The following is a 22,873-nucleotide window of genomic DNA, read 5'->3' as shown; positions in this document are numbered from 1 at the left end:
TTTACTATATGTAGATGAAAAAGGTGATGTAGCCTTTGAAAGATTTTTAGGGGTCAAGCCATTTTTGCACATTTATGGACATGACCCATGAAATACCATAATTTTCACCAGGCCTTTTGTCTGTATAAAATTTCAGGAGTTTTGGAGTATGTTAAAGGCCTCTAAAAGGTGATTAATTTCAGAGTAGAACAACTAGAATAATAAATCCTTTCATTTTAAGAGGGCTCTTGCAATGTAGAGTGCTCTGGCCCTAATTGTTCATGCACACGCACGAACACAAATGCACACACACTTGAGAAGCACCACCCCCCTGTATTTCTGTGCTATGCTTGCATGTGTATGCTCATGCACACAAACTCTCTTATTTTATTTTATTTTCAATTTATCTGACACACATATATGTTCAGGACAATGAGTAATCTAGAGAATTATATGTCTGAGAGGGACACTGAACCAGCAGTCAGCTGCTCTACATTACAAGGCACTACCCATCAATTCAGTGGCAGTAGATACTGTTCTGTAAATAGTTAGTTTAGTGTTAGGTGTAAAGCTTTTGCTTGAGGCTTCTGATCAATCCCTATTCCTTTCTTGAAACCAATTCAGCTAATAATAAACGTTTAGCCACACAAACTGGTGAAATTCTGTTCTTTATTAACAAACAAATTACAGACCCTCTAATGATACTCAGACAACAAGCCATGTGACCCTTCAATCTTTCTTCCCTTTAACCCAAAATGGAAAAACAGAAAATGAACCCTGTTTTTTTTTGTTTTGATTGTTCAAACACAGACGGACAAGTGGAAAGTCTAAGCAACAAAAAGATCAGAAATTTTGTTCATCTATGAACCTCTTTGTGTCCCTTTGATCTATTGTAGTGACTGATTAATTACCCGATGAACACATATGGTTCCTCAAATTCACCAATAATACAGACGCTTTTATCATATCATCTTACAACACCCTGGACATCAAGCAATGGTTATACTTTCAAATATCTACCTTCATGCCATTGTGAAGTTTGATTTTTGTGCTAATCTTTATGGCTTGGAATTCCAGTTTCCCACAGCTGCTCAACTGATTCCTGCTAAACCAATCTTTCGTAAAGACCCTCTTAAATCAAATATTCAACTATATGACTTAATATCCTAGAGAGAAGTGTAATAATTAGATTTGCTATTTCTCCCGTCACACTGGTTGTTCCAAGCAAAAGATGGGTTTGTCAAGCCATCAGCAGACATAAAAGGAACAATGAATAATGCTCAGAGTAGTTACATGATGAGAATTATCACATACAATTACAAATGTTTGTATGTTGTTGTCCTCCCTGTATGTTGGTTTGAACTTATGATGTACAGCTAAAAAAAACTTCCAGAGAAAATAACATATAAAATAACAGAAAATAAGCTGAAAGACAAACAAAGACAATGCTAACAAGGATGGCAATTTTTTTTCTCCCAGCCTGGTCTGGGTGTGGCTGTCACCTTGTACTTAGCTGGCTGGAGAACAACACCAAACTTGCCTTCTAATATGGGAAGAGAGTGACCTGGTGGGACAGAGAAGGTGAAGCGCTGCAGGATCCATGAAAGGAAGAGGAAGAGTTCCATCTTGGCTAAGGCCTCTCCTAGACACACCCTGTGCCCAGCACCGAATGGCAGGTAGCTAGATGAAGGGTTGATCAGAGCTGTACATTCACTGTTCAAAAACCGACCTGCAAAGTAGGAACATTGGGTCACAACTGCAAGTAAAATGATAAATGTAAAAAGTTAAAAGTAAAATGAGTTTAATTGTGGATGGTTTGGAAGTTTGTGTGTATTGTACTTTTTTGCAGGGAGCCCACATAAAAAGAGTTACTATAAACTGTTTCACTTTAAATTTATACGGATGGATCATTTCTTTTCATGTGTGGATATTTTCATGCTTTATTCCAATTAGCTTTATTGCCTTATTTCGTTGTTACAGTGTCCCCAGACAATTCAAGACAGTGAAAGTGTTAGGAATGCATTGATGCTTCAAGAGCTGACTCAGTCACCTGAATTTAAAGTGCTCAAATGAATTTATACAGACCGCTCTATTCCTGTCTAACTGGAAAACATGAAAAAACAAAATGAACATGAAAAAATGCCAAAAGTATGCAATTCATTACGACAGAAGTACAGATACTTGCGTAAAGGTATTTATTCAAATTTTCAAATATTTACTAAAGTAATGCAGTATCTTAGGGTGGCGCGGTGGTGCAGTGGTTAGCACTGTGGCCTCACAGCAAGAAGGTTCCCAGTTTGACTCCTGGCTCAGGCACGAGATCTTTCTGTGGAGTCTCCATGTTCTCCCCGTGCCTGCGTGGGTTCTCTCTGGTACTCCGGCTTCCTCCCACAGTCCAAAGACATGTAAAAGGGGACCAGGCTAATTGGATACTCTAAATTGACCGTAGGTATCACTGTGAGCGTGAATGGTTGTATATATGTTGGCTTTGCTATGGACTGACAACATGTCCAGGGTGAACCCCGCCTCTCGCCTAAAACCGCTGGGATAGGCTCCACCCCCCGGCAACCCTTAACAGGATAAGCGGAAGAAAATTAATGGATGGAGGTAGTCTCTCAATTGTAGTTAAATGTCTTTTTCTGCTCCAAATGCAGTGTTGGCAGGTAACTTTCACTAACTCACTTTCACCCTGCTCCTCAAAAACCCCAATCACAACTCAACTCAACAAAATTAAAGTCTCACTTCTGCCATTTCCGCCCTAAATACTTGAGCACACAGTCTTTAACCAAGTATCTGGGCATCTGCAGAACAACCTGACTGACTCCTATCAATCTGGCTTTCGATGTAACGACTCCACTCCCATCAGTCACAGAATCACTGGAACTGGCTAGAGCTGCTGGCCAGTTCTCTGTCCTACAACTGCTGGACTTGTCTGCTGCCTTTGACACTGGGAACCATCAAATTCTCCTCTCCACTCTCTCTGAACTCAGCATCTCAGTATCTGTCCTGTTGTGGTTCAAGTCCTACATCACAGGTAGATCCTTCTTAGAGTATCATGGCGGGGGAAGTGTCTGAATCACATGGCTTAATGACAGGGATACCCCAGGGGTCAGTGCATGATCTTCTACTCAGAACCCAGGCACACATTCAGGATCATGGCGGCGGAAGGCAAGTCAGGTCTGACAGGTGCACTGACAGCGACTTTATTTTACTGTTTTGTTCTTAGCCTTTTGGATACACAACAAAGTCTCCATAGGCCTACAAAGTTCAGACAGAATGCTAGCAAACATTTTGTCACAGAAACAACAAGCGAGTTTAAGGCACAGCCTACACTCGGCTATGGAAAACAAGCGCTGTTACAAACTTTCCTTTTCCCTGCTGGACAAACATCAAACGGAAAAAGCAGGGCAAGATACTTTTATATCGCTCGAGGGTTGACTGGTGATAGTTATCTGCCTTTTACTCTCCGGCGACATCCACCAATGTCCCGGCCCAACTACATCTATACATAGCCCGGACTGACCGCACCACAACACCGGTGATACCAAGAGCGACACTGCTGTCTTACAGGTATGTAAAAGCTTTACAGATACCTTCAATGAGGGTATCACTGCCTGCCTGCCTGACTCCATCGTCTCTCCTTGTCCGAGTGCTGTCCTCCTGACCTGGAGCTCCGACTGGGACGAGTCCAACGCTACCGGCTTGCCATGGACGTCGCTGGGCCAGAGGGAGCAACGACTCTCCGGCAGTACATGGCTCCCGGCTCCGGTGGAAAAGCGGCTTCCATCATCCGACAGCCAGTTCCATCTCCCGGCACCCGGCTCCCAGTACCAGGACATACCAGAGTCCACAAGCGGCGGACACTTGCTGAACATTTCCAGGACTCCTGGACAATTCTCCAACAACACGCCATGCAACTCTGTTTGCACCATCCCATCCATCTGGTCCACCGTCGCACTGAAACGTCATCAGAGCACTGTCGCAGGTTACAGACGTAATGGGAGAAACGTCGCGAGATCTCAGCACCTTACAACACGAAATACCGCGAGATTTCGGCAAACCCTACGTCGACGTGTGGAATTTCAAAGTATGAAGACCTTTACAAAAAACGACCCTCCCCTCCCCTCCCCCTCCTAGCCATTTGCAATGCACAATCAATTGGATCTAAAGCATCCCTCCTCCACTACCATATCATTGGAAATAAACTCGACCTCCTCTGCATTACTGAGAGCTGGTATCACCCTGATGTTTTCACTGGTTTAAATATGCTCTGCCCACCTGGTTTTGGCTACCTGGAGAAGGCCCGCATTGGCCAAAGTGCGGTGGTTTAGCCGTTTTCTACCGGCATGAACTAGAGCCTTCCCCCATTTCACTTGCTTCACAGTCTTCATTTGAATGCTTAGCTTTTAAATGTAAATCTCCCTCCACTTTGACCGTGCTCCTCATTTGCCGCCCCCCTCCTAGACCTAAGTCAGTCTTTTTTTCAGAATTCCAGGACCTTCTCACCTCACTCTGCTCAACCACTGACAATATTCTGATTCTTGGACATTTTAATATCTACATGGACATACCTACAGATGACTCAGCAATCAAGTTTTCTAAACTCTTGGACCACCTCCACCTCACACAACATGTAAATGAGCCAACGCACAACAAAGGTAATACACCTGATTTGGTCATCCCATAAAAAATACACAGGCAAACAGTCTGGGTGTATCTGACCACAGCATGATCTCCATGGAGCTGTCTTCACCGTCTCCCTTATCAGGACCAAACGTAAAATTCAATTTAGAAACTTAAAAAACATAAACCCTGCTGCCCTCTCCCATGACCTCCAACTCATCTCATCCTGTCCCATAGATTTTAACTCAGCCATCGACGCAGTCAACTATTACAACAAAGCTATGAATGACCTTCTAAACCAGCATGCCCCCCTCAAAACCCGGACGGTCTCCTTCTAGCGCTCAGCACCCTGGTATACCGATGAGCTGAGGAAGGTGAAGAAGTCTGGACGTGTTCTTGAGCGGCGTTTCCTAGCGTCAGGATTGACTGTTCACAAACAGATATACAGAGACCATCAAAAAGCATACGCCAAATCACTCAATACCACTCACTCACAGTTCTACTCAACTACCATCAATGAAAATCCAGGAAACTCCAAACAGCTTTTCTCCACAGTCAATCATCTACTAAAACCTCAATCCAAATCATTCACGGAACCCACAGAAACAAGGTGTAATGAGTACATCACCTTTTTCAAAGGAAAAATAAATAACATCCGCTCCCACCTCTCTACTCCTCCCACCTCACTGATCCTGAACGATAACCCAGAGCCTGGGTGCGCCCAACATCTGTCCTGTTTTTCACCTGTCACACAGCAGGAGGTTGAGCGCACTGTGAGGAAGATGAAAACTACCACCAGTGCCCTTGATCCCTTCCCCACAGCTCTGCTTAAAGCCAATATTTCCACCTTCAGCCCCCTCATCACCAAGGTCATAAACCACTCACTCCAATCCCGCCATGTCCCACTTTCCCTGAAAACTGCTGTCATAAAACCACTACTCAAGAAACCTTCTTTAGACCCGAAGTGCTTGAACATTACCGTCCCATCTCCAACCTCCCATTCATTTCAAACGATCTCCTTATGTCAGCAGACTAAGGCTCTCCATCCCTCCTCATCCTCCTAGATGTTACAGCTGCCTTCGACACCATAGATCACAACATCCTCCTCCACTGCCTGCACTTCACCATCGGACTCTCTGGGATCGCTCACAATTGGTTCACTTCATACTTATCTGACAGAACTGAGCACGTCACCCTGGGCAAGGCAAAATCTCATACACACAATGTCACATGCGGTGTTCCCCAAGGTTCGGTGTTGGGTGCCACCCTGTTCACTCTGTACACGATTCCAGTTGGCCACATCATCAACAAACACGGAATATCCTTTCACTGCTACGATGATGACACTCAGTTATATATCCAGTCAAATCCCACTCCCTCCAAACCCCTGCCACTGGTCACGCTGAGGTCCTGCCTGGAGGAGATAGAGGCATGGATGAAGCTCAACTTCTTACAGTTAAATACTGTAGCTCCAAGACCGAGGCTATCCTAATTGGTACACCACATCAGATACAGTCATCATCTGTCACCAGCATCACCTTCTCTGGCCAAAACATCCCCTTCTCCGATTCAGTCACTAACCTCAGAGTTATAATGGACCCTCACCTCACTTTTGAGTCTCACATCAAACACCTCTGCCAGAAATCCTTTTATCATCTCAGAAACATCTCCAAACTCCCTCCAATGCTCTCCCAGTCATGCCTTTATCTCCTCCAGGCTTGACTACTGCAACGCACTCCTCATCGGGATCCCCAGCTTCTGCCTGCAGAAGCTCCAGTATATCCAGAACTCTGCTGCGAGGATCCTGATGAGGGTGCGCAAATATAATCATATCACTCCCATCCTCAAATCCCTCCACTGGCTCCCAATCCCATTCAGAATTGAGTTCAAGATCTCAACTCCTCACTCATAAATGCACCCATGGAAACGCCTCCTCCTACCTCAAAGACCTCCTTGCCCCCAACACCAGCACTCACACCATCTGCTCTTCAAATGCCAACTTCCTCCAAGAACCCAAATGGAAATTAATAACCGTGGAGAAGCGGGCCTTCTTCTCCGCTGCCCCCAGACTACGGAACACCCTCCCTGACCACCTTAGAGCACCACAACCTGTAGAGACCTTCAAAAAACAACTGTAAACACATCTATTTACAAAAGCTTTCAGCTAAGCCAACCACCATTTCCATGCATCCATAATGGTTTTGACCACTTTTACGAATTACGACTACGATTTTGATTAAGAGATGACTGTACCTTTGCCTCCACGATTGTTTTTTTTTCATGTATTGTGCATTATTGATGCATTGTTTTTATTATTGTTGTTTTTACAGCATTTGAGATTTCTCTGAGATGTAAAGTGCACTTACAAATAAAATGTATTATTATTATTACTCTTTTCCTTATACACCACATCAATTGGTGCTATAATCTGCTCACATGGCTTCTCCTACCACTACTATGCTGATGATGCGCCACCTCCTACTAAATGTGTCCAAAACTGAGCTCATTGTCTTTCCAGTGTGTCCCTCCCTTTAATTAAGGAAAAAAAACCTGGCACCTCTTGCAAACTCCACACAGAAAGATCCCATGCATGAGCTGGGGCTAAAACCCAGAACCTTCTTGCTGTGAGGTGACAGTGCAAACAACTGCATCACTGTGCTGCCCCTATGTTGTCACAATACCAAAATTATGACTCTGATACAGTACCTGCCTTAAATGTCTTGATACCCTAACTAAAACAATGCCACATAAAACAAAATCGAAACACCTCCAAACACAATTCACTGTGGTCAGAGCAAAGGAAAGCAAATAAACAGTTTTGCATTTGCGAGTATAGAACTCAGCAACAAAACCTGGTAGCTGGTGATCACAATTCAGGGGCGCAGATAGGATTTTTGAACTGGGGGGACCAAATACACACACACACACACACACACACATAGACATACACACACACACACACACATACACGTGTGTGTGTATGTATATGTGTACTGAAGCTCCAATATACATTACAATTATGAATTTTCTAACTGAATGAGCTGTGGCAGAAGACAAAGGCCTCCCTGATCAACACTAGCTATACATGACCAAACTGTTATTTGTCTGGTATGTCAATCACGCACCAAAACCTCATGCTTTCTGCATACAATGTTTTATTTAACTGCTGATCTTAGCAGGATGAGCAATCTCATCACAGGAACTTGTGTTGACAAAACAGCAATGTCCTAAAATGAATAACAAAATAAAATGGAAATGATTCACACTTGTGCCTTGCACAACAGATTCATATAAATAAAAATAACTATTATAACTACTACATTTACTATTACTATAACTATTATTTGGAACTCGGAGCTCTGAACAACATAACATCAGAACTGAGCGCTTCCCAGTTTAAAGACTGTGACTCCATGGAATATGGAATAAGAAGAGAAAGGATCTTCATGGATTGTAACGAAAACCCCAACATTTGTGCTTGTATAGATGCTAGATTTCAGTGCTTCTCCAACTTCAAACTTCAAACTTCAAACTGAACGCACCTCGTAGCAAAAACACCGGGGCGATCAGTTTCTCCTTCTTCAATTGGTGTGATGTGGACTGATAACTGACAAGGTACTTCTGATGCCATTTCAACTTTGTGCTACGATGAAAAGTTAGCTGAACTAATGGAACATCAATCCTTTTTTTATCTATGATTGTCGCCTTACATAGGGACAGTGTGGGAGAGGGGGACAGATCCGTGTCACTGTAAATCTGCAGGGGATGTGCCCCCCCCCGTCCCCCGTGCCATCTGCGCCCATGTCACAATTTGATTTGATTATTTTCGTGACCAGCAGCACAGTGGTGCAGCGGTTAGCACTGTCACTTCACAGCAAGAAGGTTCCAGGCTCAAGTCCCTGCTTAGCAGGGGATCTTTCTGTGTGGAGTTTCCATGTTCTCCCTTTCCCTGCGTGAGTTCTTTCCGGGTACTCCAGCTTCCTCCCACAGTCCAAAGACATGTAAATGAGGACTAGGCTAATTGAATATTCTTAATTGACCGTAGGTATGGCTGTGAGTGTGGATAGTTGTCTGTCTGTATGTACTGGCCCTGCGATGGAGTGGTGACCAGTGCAGGGTTAACCCCACCTCTTGCCCTAAGGCTTCTGGGATAGGCTCCAGCCCCCCTGTGACCCTTAACAGGATAATAAGTAGAAAATGGATGGATGGATGGATGGATGGATGGATGGATGGATGGATTTTCTGGATTTTAAAAAATCTCAAATCTAAGAGTAGCTCTGCAATGTAATTTTTTAAAATGCTATTAAGAAAGTGATGTGTGTATTCATTTGTGGTGCTGTTTGGTGCACCTGACAAATCAATTCAGATCAGATGGAACATCTAAACATGGATGGCCCCTTTTTTTGATTGATTTGATTTTGATTTTTTTTTTTTAACAAAATAAAATCAAAATCAAAAAAATCAGGTGCGGCACAGTGGTGCAGTCATTAGCACTGTTGACTCACAGCAAGAAGGTTCCAGGTTTGAGCCCAAGCTCGAACAGGCGGTCTTTCTGTGTGGAGTTTGCATGTTCTCCCTGTGCCTGTGTGGGTTATGTTCGGGTACTCCCTTCACGTGATAAGTGGTCGAAAATGGATGGATAGATTAAAAAAAATAAATTAAATTTTCCCATTAATCCGCATTTATGTAAGAAGTGTTGTCAGAAGCTACTTGATATAGATTAGATATGCACATAATTGATTGTAATTGTTGATTCCAATACTAGACTTCAAAACCATCATTTGCAAGAACTGCGGTTATTACATTACAATTATTACACATTTTTATTTAATATTTGGGTAAACCAGTGGATCTTGAACTTTTTTAACCAAGTACAACCTTGGATAAAATTAAGTATTTTAAGTACCATTAAGACCAAGGATAAAAACACAGTAGTATATCGACTCAATTCTATTACAGCAGGGATGAACAACATGTTTTCTCAGAGAGCCACACTGTCTTGGATAAAGTAATTGAGGGGCCACATACCAGATAATCAGAAGGAAACATGAAGCACACATGCTGGAATATGTTCATGTATATGTATATATTTTTACTGTACATGTCAGTCTGGCAGACTCTGAGGTTACAATGAAAATATCCACTTTTTTCCAATTGCTGATACATATATTGATGATTTGATCACTGATGAAATACTAAATTATGTTATAAATATGTGGAAATAAGTAAATAGAGAGTGTCTTTGATATCAGTGCTCTCATCCAGTGTGATGGAGAAATATGTGAAAGCAGCAGCCCAGCAGACAGCTGGAACCTCTGTTGGTGTCAAATTTAATAGTAGTATAAACTTAGTACCACCTCCTAAATATTACAAGACAGACAAAATCTATGAAGAATTACAATTCAGTTCAAGTATTTTCATTAAAAACTACAACTAAATCTACTGTTTTGATAGTACTCTTTGTTTTTCAATATTTTTGGCTTGATTGATTTTCAAAAAAAATTTCTGGGATTTCACGTACCACATGAGGAAGCTCACGTACCACAGTTTGAGAATCACTGGGGGAAACTAAATCATTAGTTTAGTTGCGTACAGGGTTTACCAGATGCAACGCTCAAAGTGAAAAGTCTTTTTGCAAACAGTACAAGTTGTGTTACATATTTTGAATGTTTACATTATTATTTGTGTTAAATGAAACAAAATACTCAACAATAAGACTATTATTCATCAATTTGCAAGATAAAATGTGGCACAAAGAAGAGAAGGTATCTCTCACCTGGGTCAAAGAGCTCAGGGTGCTTCCATTCTTTCTCATCATGGTGCAGAGACCACAGGTTGACTATGACTCTGGTTCCCTTTCTCACTGTGAAATCACCTATGCTAGAAAGACACGCACGAAGATGATGTAAGAACTGTGCCACCTGGGCATGTTACTTTGAAAAAGTAATGAATTATAGTTTGTTGTTACTTCTCCCCAAAAGTAACTGAGTTAGTAACTGAGTTACTCCACTATGAAAGTAACTAGTTACCAGGGAAAGTAACTATTGCGTTACTCTTTTTCTTTTAAGTTTAAAAACGTCAAAGAATTAGGATTTTTTTTTTCAGAAAAATCCAGCTTTGGCTGCTTGGACGGCGTGGTTCTGTATCCTTCCTTGTTAGCGGAGCTCACTTTAACAACACCTGGCTTGCCATTTGCGGTGTCAACGGTGTTTTTGGCCACTTGTTTAGTCGAAGCGTCTGCCGTCAGGAGGTGCTTCATTAAATTGGAGTTGCTCACATTGGACGATGACATCTTTGCTCTCGCTCTGGGACAAAATAACGTACACTCAACATGTACATTTTTACCTTTAGCCTCCATGAAGTTAAAGTAGTGCCTATATTTTCATCTTGAAAACGCTGTCTCTCCCCGCGACTCGGACTCGCTATCTCTAATATGTGTGTGTGTGTGTGTGCGTGCTGCTACGTGCTGGGTTTGTGTGTAAACACCCGCCCATCTGATGTCTCTGGTTGACTTAACATGAAATCTTACTCTATTTTAGCCAACCATCATTACTTAGGTGGTTATCTTGCCCCCCCCCCCCTCACCAAAGTAGAAAAAAACACACGCATTTGCGGCTCCTGTGTCTGTGTGAGCCAAGTCGGATGACAGCTTCAATGAGTAGCTTCAGTAACGTGTAGTAACGGCATGTTGGTAACAGCGTTGTAACAATAGAGAAAGCAATTAGTTAGATTACCCGTTACTGACAAAAGTAATGCCGTTAGTAACGGCATTAGTTTGAAGGTTACCTAGTGTCACAGAGAGCCACATGAGGGATGAGCAGGGGGGCCACAGGACGGATCCGTAACACTTCCCTGATGGTGGCCTCCAAGTAGGGCAGATGTCCTCTGTCACTGAGGTGAGGGGACCGGCCTCTCCCTACTTTGCTGTCCAGCTCCTCCTGGATAAGCCTCTGCACCTGTTATAAACACATAACAACAGTTTTAATTTTAGTAATACACTCAATAAAAGCAGTTAAACAAGCCCAGGGGTATAGAGTGTGCAGTATGGACTAGTGGAGTTCCTTGATTAAAAACATGTTTTTGCTGTTAGGAATAGATTTGGCAGGTGATGGTGACTTTGTCACGTGTTTTGTCATGCTGATGACTTAAGGATCTTGTCTGTCAAGGCAAGTGCTCTGCCCTGTCATGGTCATTCTAGGTAGGAGTAGATCCAGACGTAACTACATAGCTCAGCTTCTGAGCTCACTAGATATGGTTGGTCTCACCAGACTACATTCCTGCTGCACTCATAGCTGGTCTGTATGCTTCCGGATCTGCAGCTACCCCTCCTGAAAGCACACATTATTTGTATGTGCTCCCATCAAGAGAAACACTGTACATTTATTTATTCACAAGGCACACAGGCAGTATGACTTCATTATAGATTTAATAGATTTAAATCATGGACAAGTTGGTGGGTTGGCAGCTTTCCAGCTGATTTCTTTTATTGTAGAATATTCCATCCATCCATTTTCTACCACTTATCCTGTTAAGGATTGCAGAGGGGCTGGAGCCTATCCCAGCAGCCTTCAGGCAAGAGGCGGTGTACACTCTGGACGGGTCGCCAGTCCGTCGCAGGGCCAACATATATAACTATTCACACTCAAAGCCACACCTTTGGTCAATTTAGAGTATCTAATTAACCTAGTCCCCTCTTGCGTGTCTTTGGACTGTGGGAGGACGCTGGAGTACCCGGAGAGAACCCGCACAGGCACAGGGAGAACATGTAAACTCCACAGTCACTTCTTTACTGATTTCCTTCAAACATCAGACAGGCTGCTGTCAGGGTTTGTAATTTTTAATGTGAACAGTAATAAACGTTGCCAGACATGGGTATCTGGCTGGAGTGAGCTTTCTGGCTCAAACAGTTCCCCACAAATGGCCATTGCAAAGTTAACAAGCACTAATTAACTGTTAATAAATGGTTAATTAACATTATGAAAAGCCATATGTGAGTATCTGATTCACTATAAATGTCAATGAACATTGAACCAGCAGGTTAAGAGAGCACCTCCTTTGCTATGAGAATGACTGACATGTTGCAGCCAGTCCAACCTTAGTCCTCACAGATTATTGACTATATAAAGGAACAACTTCTGCATGATGCAGTATAAACAGGCAGCGTTGATATATCTTGTTGGCTAAAAGTCATATCTACAGGCCATATTTGACCACTTTCTGGCACGAAAACTGGAAATTATTCATATCTCAGGAATGATAAGTCTAAAAAATACCAAATTTGATAGAGTATTTTACCTCCCCACTCTGAGTGGAAAATGGAAAATTACATTTGTGCCAACATTGGTGCCAATTGGTTTACTAGAGGCATTATAACACAAAAATGCACAAAATGGAAAATTTACTTTTTCAAACTACTAGGACGGGTTTTCCCTTTTTGGGATAAAAAGTAGCACTCACAGTGTAATAACACCATCAATTAAAAGTTTTTAACAAAAATTTGATAACTCACAAAGAGCAAAAGTTAGCAATAAATAAATGTTGTAGTCAAAACAGGAAGTGCCTCTTTCTGGGCATATATGCCCTGAGCATTGTTTCTTTTTTCTGATATTTGTTATGAATGCTCAGTAGGGTTTTTAATGTCACTGGTTGTAGTATGATCCTACAACATTGTTTGGTCTTGAGCACAGATGACACTGTTGTGAAGGGATTGTTTCATTTTGCACACAGGTTTTGTTAGCCTGGCAAGCCAGACCTACATCAAGATGTTGACTACAAATTAAATTTGCTACTGCTAGGGGCAGTCTAGATTTCTAGGCTAAGGTTTTATATATGTAGTTTGAAAAATGGGTTATGTGCTTCTCATTTTGAGAAATGGTAGCTGGTTTCAAGAAGTGTGTTTTTAACAATTGTGAAAAAGTGTAATGCATAAAATATGCTTTTTTAAAAAATTAACAAATTAAAATCTTTTATTAATCAGTGTATTCAGCACATGCATCCAGTAAAAAAAAAGTCCTGGAAAACAATACTTTAAAATGTAGTTTAAGGATTGGGTTATGTGCTTACAAGTTGGAGAAAGGGGTGGAAGATTTCAAAAAATGCTTTTTAGGGATTATGAAAATTCTAAGCAAGAAGCATCAAACACCACACTGTAAATGGGGCCTAAAAATTTTAATTCAACAAAATTTGAGACCAATTTTGTGCTGTAGTGTTTAGCTATGACACCTGTGATTGAATGAAGTTTAATTTGTAAGAACAGTCAATTAGATCTGCAACTTGGGACTAACAAGTAGAAAATTGTTTATGGTTTTGCCAATGAATGGGTTCAAACCACTGAGAATTTAGTTCAAGGATCTTAGACCACAGGTCCAACATGTACATTCAAACACACTGCTACTACTCAGGCATTACCTCTGGGTGATGGATGAGGTAGGTGATTGCCCATTTAAGGACAGTGGTGGTGGTTTCCACGCCGGCTCCAAAAATGTCTCCCACAGTCATGAGGATGTGGTCATCACTGAGGCTGACAGACTCTATGCTGATCTCTGCAGTGTTGTTATTCTCAGCACTGCGTTTGGCTCTCAGCAGAGCATCCAACAGGTCTCTCTGCACATAGTCACTGTAGTCCGCCTAGGAGGGACACCGTGTCAATGGTCATACAGTTCTCAGTAGTAAATTGTGTTACATGGGATTGTCATTTATCAGATAGTGCTGCTGCCAAGAGAAAAAATATTTAACTAACTATTGTATGAACCCTCTCTCTTTTACAGAGACATGTAAAAAGCAGATTAATAAATGAACAATTTATTTCATAAACTATCACCACATCTAGAATGGTTTTCAGGGGGTGAATGCATAAGAACTTTCATTAAACCTGGTGGTGAGAGAGGATCCAAGAATTTTGGGACAGATTCGAACATTTTAATAAATTCCACAGAGAAAAATTATTTGTTGGCAGAGGTTTATGCTGAGTACCCTAATTTGCAGACAAAAATCTTAGTTGGAAATTTGTGATTTGGTTTTGACGGACTTTGTCTTATGTCATGTGAATAATTGATGACAATAGGGGTGTAACAAGACATCATTATCTTTTTCAGTATCTGATTCAGAAGAGCTAACTAGAAGTAGGCTATGCCTTGACCCAAAGTATGTTTATTTGTTGTTGTTGGTGATGGTGGTGGTGGTTTTAACTAGGCAAAGTTTTAATGAATTGTCTGGACAGCACCTCTACCCCAACAGTAGGACACTTAACAATCAAACTGTCTCTCTCTCTCTGTCTCTCTCTCTCTGTCTCTCTCTCTGATTGTAAATGAAACTTAACATTTTTTGTAAATAATATTTAATAATATTTTTGCTTATCTTTCAAAGGCCATTCAGACTTTTTTTTTTAACTAAAACGTCCTTGATGAAAAAGAATGATAAACACACATCCAGTGTATTTAATACTAAATTGTACAATCAATTGTGAAATCTTCAAAATTCCTGAGGTTGCTGGGTATTTGTTCCATACAACTAAAAATGACAAGTTTTAAGCTGTTTGCTATGTAGATTGTGTGGGTTCTGACAGAGCTGGCCCAAAGGCATTGAGAATTTTTTTTTTTTTCTGCAGGTGTGTGATGATAAAAATGTTATTAAAGGAATGTTATTGTCAAAGAAAACCCTGCAATATTATTTCATGTTTTCCCTCAATAGTCCCTTTGCCTCTCATTGCCAGAGCTCAACTGGTTACAACCATGATGTTGATGTGCATATGCACTGTTGAATTGACGTGAGAGAGGAGCAGGAGCAGGTTATAGTAATCCTCTCATGTTAATGGAAAATGTCGCGTAAATTGTCATAACCCTCTGGGACTGAAAAATAGACAAGAAGAAAGCAGAGGATGAGAAAACAAGCAAGAAAAAAGGATGTTTGATAATGTGACATTGGGTGAAAAGGCAATTTTGGAACAGACAAGTTAAGTGGCTCGTTAACAAGGGGGCTAATGTTAGCTTACTATGCTAGCTGCACAGCCTCACTCTGGAAAGTTGTTTTTGTTTTTTTTTAAGTGAGGAAAGTCACGAAATATCCTTGAAATCCAAAACCATTTATTTGAGTGTACATGTTAGGTAGCCGGTTTTAACCTAGAATAAACTTTTTACTGGGAGTTAACATGCTGTTCAAGCTAATGTTTTAGTCTTTGTTTAACACTGAGCTTGAACTTTGGTTAAATGTCTTCTTGGTTAATATGTACACTGATAATACCAGACCACCCTTGCTACTAAGTTTACTACCCTTTCATAATAAAACCAATATGAGGATGAAATTAGGCCGGCCGGGCTGACATTGGAATGTTGCGAGCAACACAGCAACAACTATGCAGAATTTCCTAGGAAGTATAATGTAATTTACTGCTTCTCTGTGTGGCCAGTTGGGAAAGCTGCTTACTCTGTTAAGTAGTATTTGACAGAGTTATGCTGCTGTGCAAGTTCACAGAATTATTTACCTTCTTTAATGGCAACTCCTTATTCAGAATCTGTGGATTAAAATTCAATGACTGCTAACAATTTGGTCACAATGACTGAGATGGCTGTGAATATAAAGGGCTCATGTCAGCAACTCTGGTATTATTTATTGTTCAATCTTAATGCTAGTTTGTCTAGACTAGTGGTTCAAAAACTTTTCACGATCCTGTACCCCTTCAGACTTGTGACTCCCAGTCATGAATCCCCTTCTACCATGAACTTTAAAAAAAAAAATTCAACGTTTGTAAGCCCCCTAACACACACACTCACAAACCCATACACAGCACACATCGAATAAAATCTCTTACTTACTTTTTTCCATATTGATCTATTATCAATAAATTACCAATATTTTCGGTGAACAACACTTTTTGACTTTTAAAAGAGAAATTACCAATCTTACCCATTTTTGGCAGTAAGCCAGAGCAATGGCAACTCTCAACAGCCACCGGTTTTACATATGTATCATTTAGCAATGCAAGAAGGCACCTCAGACTGTCTTTATTCCAGTTTCAAATTTGATCAGGCTGTTTGAAAGTCTTGTTTTTAATTTTGTGCGTGCGTGCGTGTGTGTGTGCGTGTGTGTGTGTGTGTGTGTGTGTGTGTGTGTGTGTGTGTGTGTGTGTGTGTGTGTGTGTGTGTGTACCCCTATGTCAATTTGCATAGCCCTGAGTGTACACATACCCAGTTTGGGAACCACTGTTCTAGAGAACACAAGTTCAACTATCCCCATCTGAAATATTGGGTATCTGGCTATTTCAGGCTCTTTTTAACATATCGAATCAAGCTGGAAATAAAGTTGATTTTTTTGTTTATTTGAGACACCACTGTTCAGTTTCATGCCAATGCTGACACAAACAATCACCTTCAGGCTCAGACTCACCATATGCACAGCACAAGCAAGAAGAAAACTTGAAGATTCATACACACAAAATAATCAGACACCGGCAGTTGCTATGAATGGATGAACCTTAAATGGTGAGTGATGAGGAATTTCATCTGGTATCCTTTGTTTTAACTTTCTTGGCCTTATCCTTGTAACTTGTCAGTAACAATAAAAGCTGATTTGAACCCAGGCCTTGACCTGTGGCTGGGCGTGAACCTGGGGCATCTTTCTTAAGTCCTTTCATAATCGTAAATTCGTTGTTAGAATACCCACAGATAGTAAAGATGATGCTTACGACGCCAGTGTTATCCTCATGCATAGCTGTGTTTAGACTGAGTGAAGGTCACATTGTGCCGGATGTTCCACCTAGGTGCTACTGGTAGTGTCTGACATTACTGGTATGACTGTTTACTCGGGGTGGAACTCAGTTGTTCTGGGGGAGCTGACTCAACCTCATCTCACAGCAAAGCATGTACACCTATAATGGACATCCACTAAAGTGTCCAGTGTAAGCCATTTCTGAGTCTTCAGCCTGTTTCTTGTGGCTGACGAATTCCTTCATCACACAAAATTCCTCTACAGTGAGTTCCACTCCATCTATCAGCATCAGGGCCCAGATCTCCAAGATATTCAGAGAGAATGGTAAATAACCCTCTATGCAGTCCATCTAATTTATATACAGATAACAAAATGAAAGCTTTAAATTTAGATTCTCTTCCTTGGCTTGCCAAACAGCCAAGTCCTCCTGAGTCATAGTTTATAGGTTTATCCAGAACTAGCTCAAGTTAACATGCTGTTCAATAGTTCCATGGGAAGCCTGTTAAATCAGGGCAGAGATAACATGCTCCACCTTGGTGCTAATGTGCACTGATAGTGCCTTGCAAAGGTTTTTAGGAGCAACATCATGGCATTCCTCTGACTGCGGCATATACTCAGCGCTGTCTGCTTACTTTCACTGTAACAAATTTGTGTTGGATTTTGAATCTTTGATCTTTGCCATATACATCCAAGTTATTGTTACTATTAAAATCCAAAATTTTTCTCTGGCTCAAATTTTGTCAAATACAAGAATATTTAAAGCAGGGTTGTTTTAGAGCCAAACTAGAACTCCTACATGGACTATGAACAATATGACATCCACATGCACTATGCTTTGAACATAATCTTGTTATAAAGGCCACACCCCTTTGGAATGATTCAGTCTATAAAAATTGAATAAGTTTAACGTTTTGTACAATGATGGTAGCTATTGGCCTTTGGATAAGATGTTTTAATGTCTTTTTATAAAAAGCTGTAAAGTTGTTCTACTTTCTTGTGACCATCTTGTCAACGATATATTTAGGAAAAGTTAATGGCATGCATAAAGAGGGTAGTGATTTTGGTACTTACATATGATTATACATGCCTACAACTAGCCAGCTGAATTTGATAGTTCTGGGTACTATATTAAATTGCTTTTGAAAAGGGAGATTTGACTCTCAAGTATGTCATTCTGATACAATCTCAACCTTGTCACCATTAACAAAAACATGAGGGTAGTGTTGCTCTTAAACACGGCTTGAAAACATATCAGACATATGATACATGAAGAAATTTTGACCAACATACACACAAGCACACAAATAATTTGCCTTTTTCTCAAAAGATGCACTTGGTCCAAGAATGTAATGACACAGGCAGATTCAATCCCTCTACCTGGAAGACTCCCCTTATTGTCAAAGTTGACACTGTCAACCAGTAGTTACCTGTTATAAAAAATTCAAGATTACTTTCATCGGTCATGGCCATTTCATGGTTGAAATAAAAATATCTACAGTGTGGAAAAAAATAGGAACAATTATTAAAAACCAGATTAATTTCCTTTAAACAAAGAAAATCTTCTAGCAAGTTCATTGAAATTTTTTTTTAACTGAGGTAAACATATGTCAGATACCTTTCTGACATATTGTTAAACAAATGGAGAATTGTAGAAATGTAAGACTTCTGGCCATTAAATAAATTAAATAGTCTGCATTGCAATTAGAAATATTTTTATGGGGAATGTTGCTTGTCTCAGATAACTCAGGAGAACAGAAACACCCTTCATTCTCGGATACAATCAAACAGGTCCACTGGAGACCCTATTTAATATATGGTGCAGTCATAGACAGTGCCCCTAAAAAAATGAGGTAGGTTTACAGAATTGATAAGGAATGCACTATACCTTGTGTTCGTCATATTTCTTCTGCAGAAGTTTGTCTCGGATTGAAACACACTGCTTGAGACGACACAAGTCGGCATTGGGAAGAATCTATAAAATCAGACAAAGGACACTGTTTTTTTGTATTCACTATGATGACTTTTCCATTCCACTTTGCAAAATAAACATGACTTAAAAGAATCACTATATGGCATTCAGTGTGTTACAAAACTCAAACTGTGTTAATGTTCTCCATTAATGCCATGGTTCAGATTGAAGGCTTAGTGTATTTTTCAAAATATTTAAAATTGATACTATCTTGGAAGGGTTATGTTATTTTTTTAACATTAATACATTCTGATTAATTTACAAAATTACTGTTAAGATATAGAACATAATAATTTACATTGTCTAACAAAGGAGTTTTCAAATACATTTGGTATTTGGAAGATATTTAGAATGAGACATCTTAAACAAGCTTATAATAACAAATCTAGTTTAATTATATCTTATACATTTTAAAGTTTTGGAGCAAATAGTTTTTTTCACAGTGAACCCTGGTATTTGTGGTAGTAGTAGGGGAATGCCTTCAGCTCTGTTGCGATCACTATCCACACATGCTTGTCTATAGATTTATAGCTGGGTTGAAAAAAAGTTTGACATTGTATGGCTGGGTATAGAGGTAAAAGCATTCATCTACCACTGGATCAGGTATGTATACAGTTAACTACAGACAGTGCTGAGATCCCTGTGTTAGTTGACAATATGGTGCATCCTTCAACCTGGAATGTGATTGGGCAGGTCTGGAAGAAGACATCTGGAAGCCCCCATAGTACACACATTATTAGCACAATACTGAAATAACAACATACAAGCATTTTCTGGGATTCATGGGAAGTAGTTTTTTTTTTTTAAACATTAAGAAAAACATCAATAGTATACTGACAAAACCACATTGGTCTGTGAAATGAGAGATAACATTATGTTCCTATGTGCAATATCTCTTATCCTAGTGATTCTCAAACTGCTACGCTAGCTCCCACAAGTGGTACCTGAACCCACTCCCAGACATATTTTTTGCAAAATGAGACAAAACCATTCAGACAAAATAAATCACAGGAATAAATGGAATAAAAATGTGTTGTCTGTAGCTCAATAGTAGGCTACCGCTCTGCAACTGTATTTTTAACTTTAGTCATAATAGTGGTACTTGAATAGACACATTTTTCAGAGGTTGTACTTGGTTTAAAAAGTTTCAGAAGCACTGTCCTATCCCAGTCATGCAGAATCTTCCACATGGGTCAGCTAATCTCTCTTCTAACACTTGTGTTGTCTACCATACCTTTAAACAAGGGAAGATGTCCACTAAGCTGTCTTTTGCAACAGTATCCACAATCCCCTGACTGTAAAGCAGCATGGCTTCAAACTCTGGATCTCCTCTGCTGTACGAAGAGTTAAAGCAGAGTGAACAGATGACATTGGTGACAGCTCGAGTCAGTTCAGGGGACAGATCCAGGGCCAGTCCAGCAGCAGTTGTCTCAAACAAGATGGAGCATAGAGACTGGGCCTCTGCACAGACTGAAAAAGGACACAGTGGGCAAACAATTTTCAGTTACAGAAATGGTTGCCATGATAAATGTAAATGTATATTCTGTGAAAAACTTCTTGAGAAGTTTGCAAATTATTGGTGTTTATTGTGTTAATCTCGTTCCTCTGTGCCACGGAGCTTCATTGTTTTCAAAAAATTCAAAACTTAAACACATGTTCCTTAATTACCATACAGGTTCAGACACACAAAAGTACAATCTGAGTCAAACTTAAAAAACTTATGACTACATCATACTGCATGAAGAAGAGTACATTAAACCATCCCATACATGTATCAACATGCACTCACTAACACTTTTGTACATATACACACATCTTCTTACATATAGAACTGTATTACCCCTGGACTCCTATCACATCCACAACAGTAATTACTGCGTGCCATTATCTGTACTTACAGTTACCCTAAATAAAGCTGTGTATTTGATCATAGTCCATAGGTTCTCAGAGTAAGAAGATGTGTGTATACTGTATGTGTGTGTCTGTATGCATGCATAAATCTGTGAATTCAAAGAGAATAGAGAGAAAATGTCGAGAGAAACTCACTAATTCCTTCAGTACTTATGTGTCCTATTATTCCAAGTCATACAGTTCTTTGGACAATTTGTAGGACATTTTACTGATTTTCTATAATAACTGGCCATGTCACCACAAAATTTTCTCATTACTGAGACATTGTTGCTTGAAAAACAAATAGCTGCTAATCATTTCCTATCTGGAAAAATATAATGTGCTTGAGCAGTATCCCTGCACAATAAGTCTCCCCTTATTAAAGATCATAAAATGGTTACACTGGCATGTTATTATTTGTATTGGAAACACTTAAAAAATCATTAACAGTTGTAAATGACTTATAACCCAATTTCCCATCCAGCAATGTGGGCTAAATATTTCGCAAAATAAGGTATGCTATACTGCTGCTCTTTTGTTCAAACAGCTACTGAAAAATGCAGTATTACAATGCAGTATCACAGCTATAATCAGTGGGGCATGCAGAAAATGAAAGCTGAATATTGAAAGGAATTCTGTTGTTCATTGTTAAATCATACTCACTGATCTTTTCAATGGAGGCAGAGCCTTCTCCAAACATGCACAGAGCTCCATGAACTATTTTCCGGTGGAACCTCCAGGTAACACTGTAGTCTCCAAAAGCAATGTCTTTCCCATCTCTTGTCAGAACATCTGTGGTTACCTTAATCACACAAAGAACAAAGTATAAATAAAGGAAAAAATAAAAACCTGCTGTAAGGTTTCACCCACACTAAGAATTATGTTTGAACTGTCGTAATGCAGACAATGAAGAATATATATGCCCACAGTTCTGGGTCTCCCAGCAAATATCTTTCCCTTCTTCAGCAGGACTTCTTTGGCGTGAACATGCTGGTTGACCACGATAACCTTATGAGAGCCCATCATCAACGAGTATGTGTGTCCGTACTTCTCCTTAAATTCTTTGAAAAGCACATGAGGTGGGTGTGAGCTTCGTAGACTCAGCAGACTACCAATAAAGGGCAGTGATGGGAGTTGGGGAGGCTCGTGAGGGCAACGAAGGCACATCCTGAGCTTCAACTGCCAGGCAAAAAGCGCCAGGCCCATGGCAAAACACAAACTCGCACAGAGAAACAAAGCCATATGTGAATCCGTCCAGACAGAATGGTTTGACAGGAGCATCACTATGAGGGATTTTCAGGAAGGCCCTGAGCTGCAGAAGAGACAACATTTTATACAGCTCCTTCAATGTCATATCCTTGACACTGAATATTTTAAGCTGTGCCAGTTCAAACAAGATAAGACAGTTTTTGGGTCATTGACTCCAATAATGAAAGACATTCCTACATATATGGACACTGTGTCGTAGTAATTTGCATTACACATTGTATGGAAACAAAACATGTTTTCAGTTCAGTTATAAAATATGACAGTGTCTCCCTGGTGTTCATAAAACCACTAAAAATAGTGGATCTAAGACATAGTATGTCATCTATCTATCTATCTATATCTATATATGCGTGTGTGTACATATATACATACACACATAACATATACACACACACACACATATATATACATATATATGACAGAGACAGGAAAGACATCAAT

The 22,873-nt window shown here is 40.2% G+C and overlaps 1 protein-coding gene across 1 annotated transcript; it reads right to left on the bottom strand.

The window, feature by feature from the left end:
* Positions 1-631: 631 nt before the first annotated feature.
* cyp17a1 (cytochrome P450, family 17, subfamily A, polypeptide 1) lies at positions 632-22,458 on the bottom strand. Its single transcript, XM_086181162.1, has 8 exons — positions 22,091-22,458; positions 21,827-21,965; positions 20,508-20,743; positions 19,190-19,276; positions 14,011-14,229; positions 11,389-11,558; positions 10,379-10,482; positions 632-1,708 (listed from the first exon to the last, which is right to left on the bottom strand). Exons 1-8 carry the CDS (start codon positions 22,442-22,444, stop codon positions 1,428-1,430), a joined length of 1,590 nt encoding a protein of 529 aa, XP_086037288.1. The 5' UTR covers positions 22,445-22,458; the 3' UTR covers positions 632-1,427.
* Positions 22,459-22,873: the final 415 nt, after the last annotated feature.

The sequence above is a fragment of the Aulostomus chinensis genome, chromosome 16 (genome assembly GCF_037954235.1).
Source record: "Aulostomus chinensis isolate RoL2024-O1b breed Wild chromosome 16, RoL_Achi_v1.0, whole genome shotgun sequence".
Lineage (NCBI taxonomy): Eukaryota > Metazoa > Chordata > Actinopteri > Syngnathiformes > Aulostomidae > Aulostomus > Aulostomus chinensis.
This window is presented reverse-complemented; position numbering and strand designations above follow the sequence as displayed.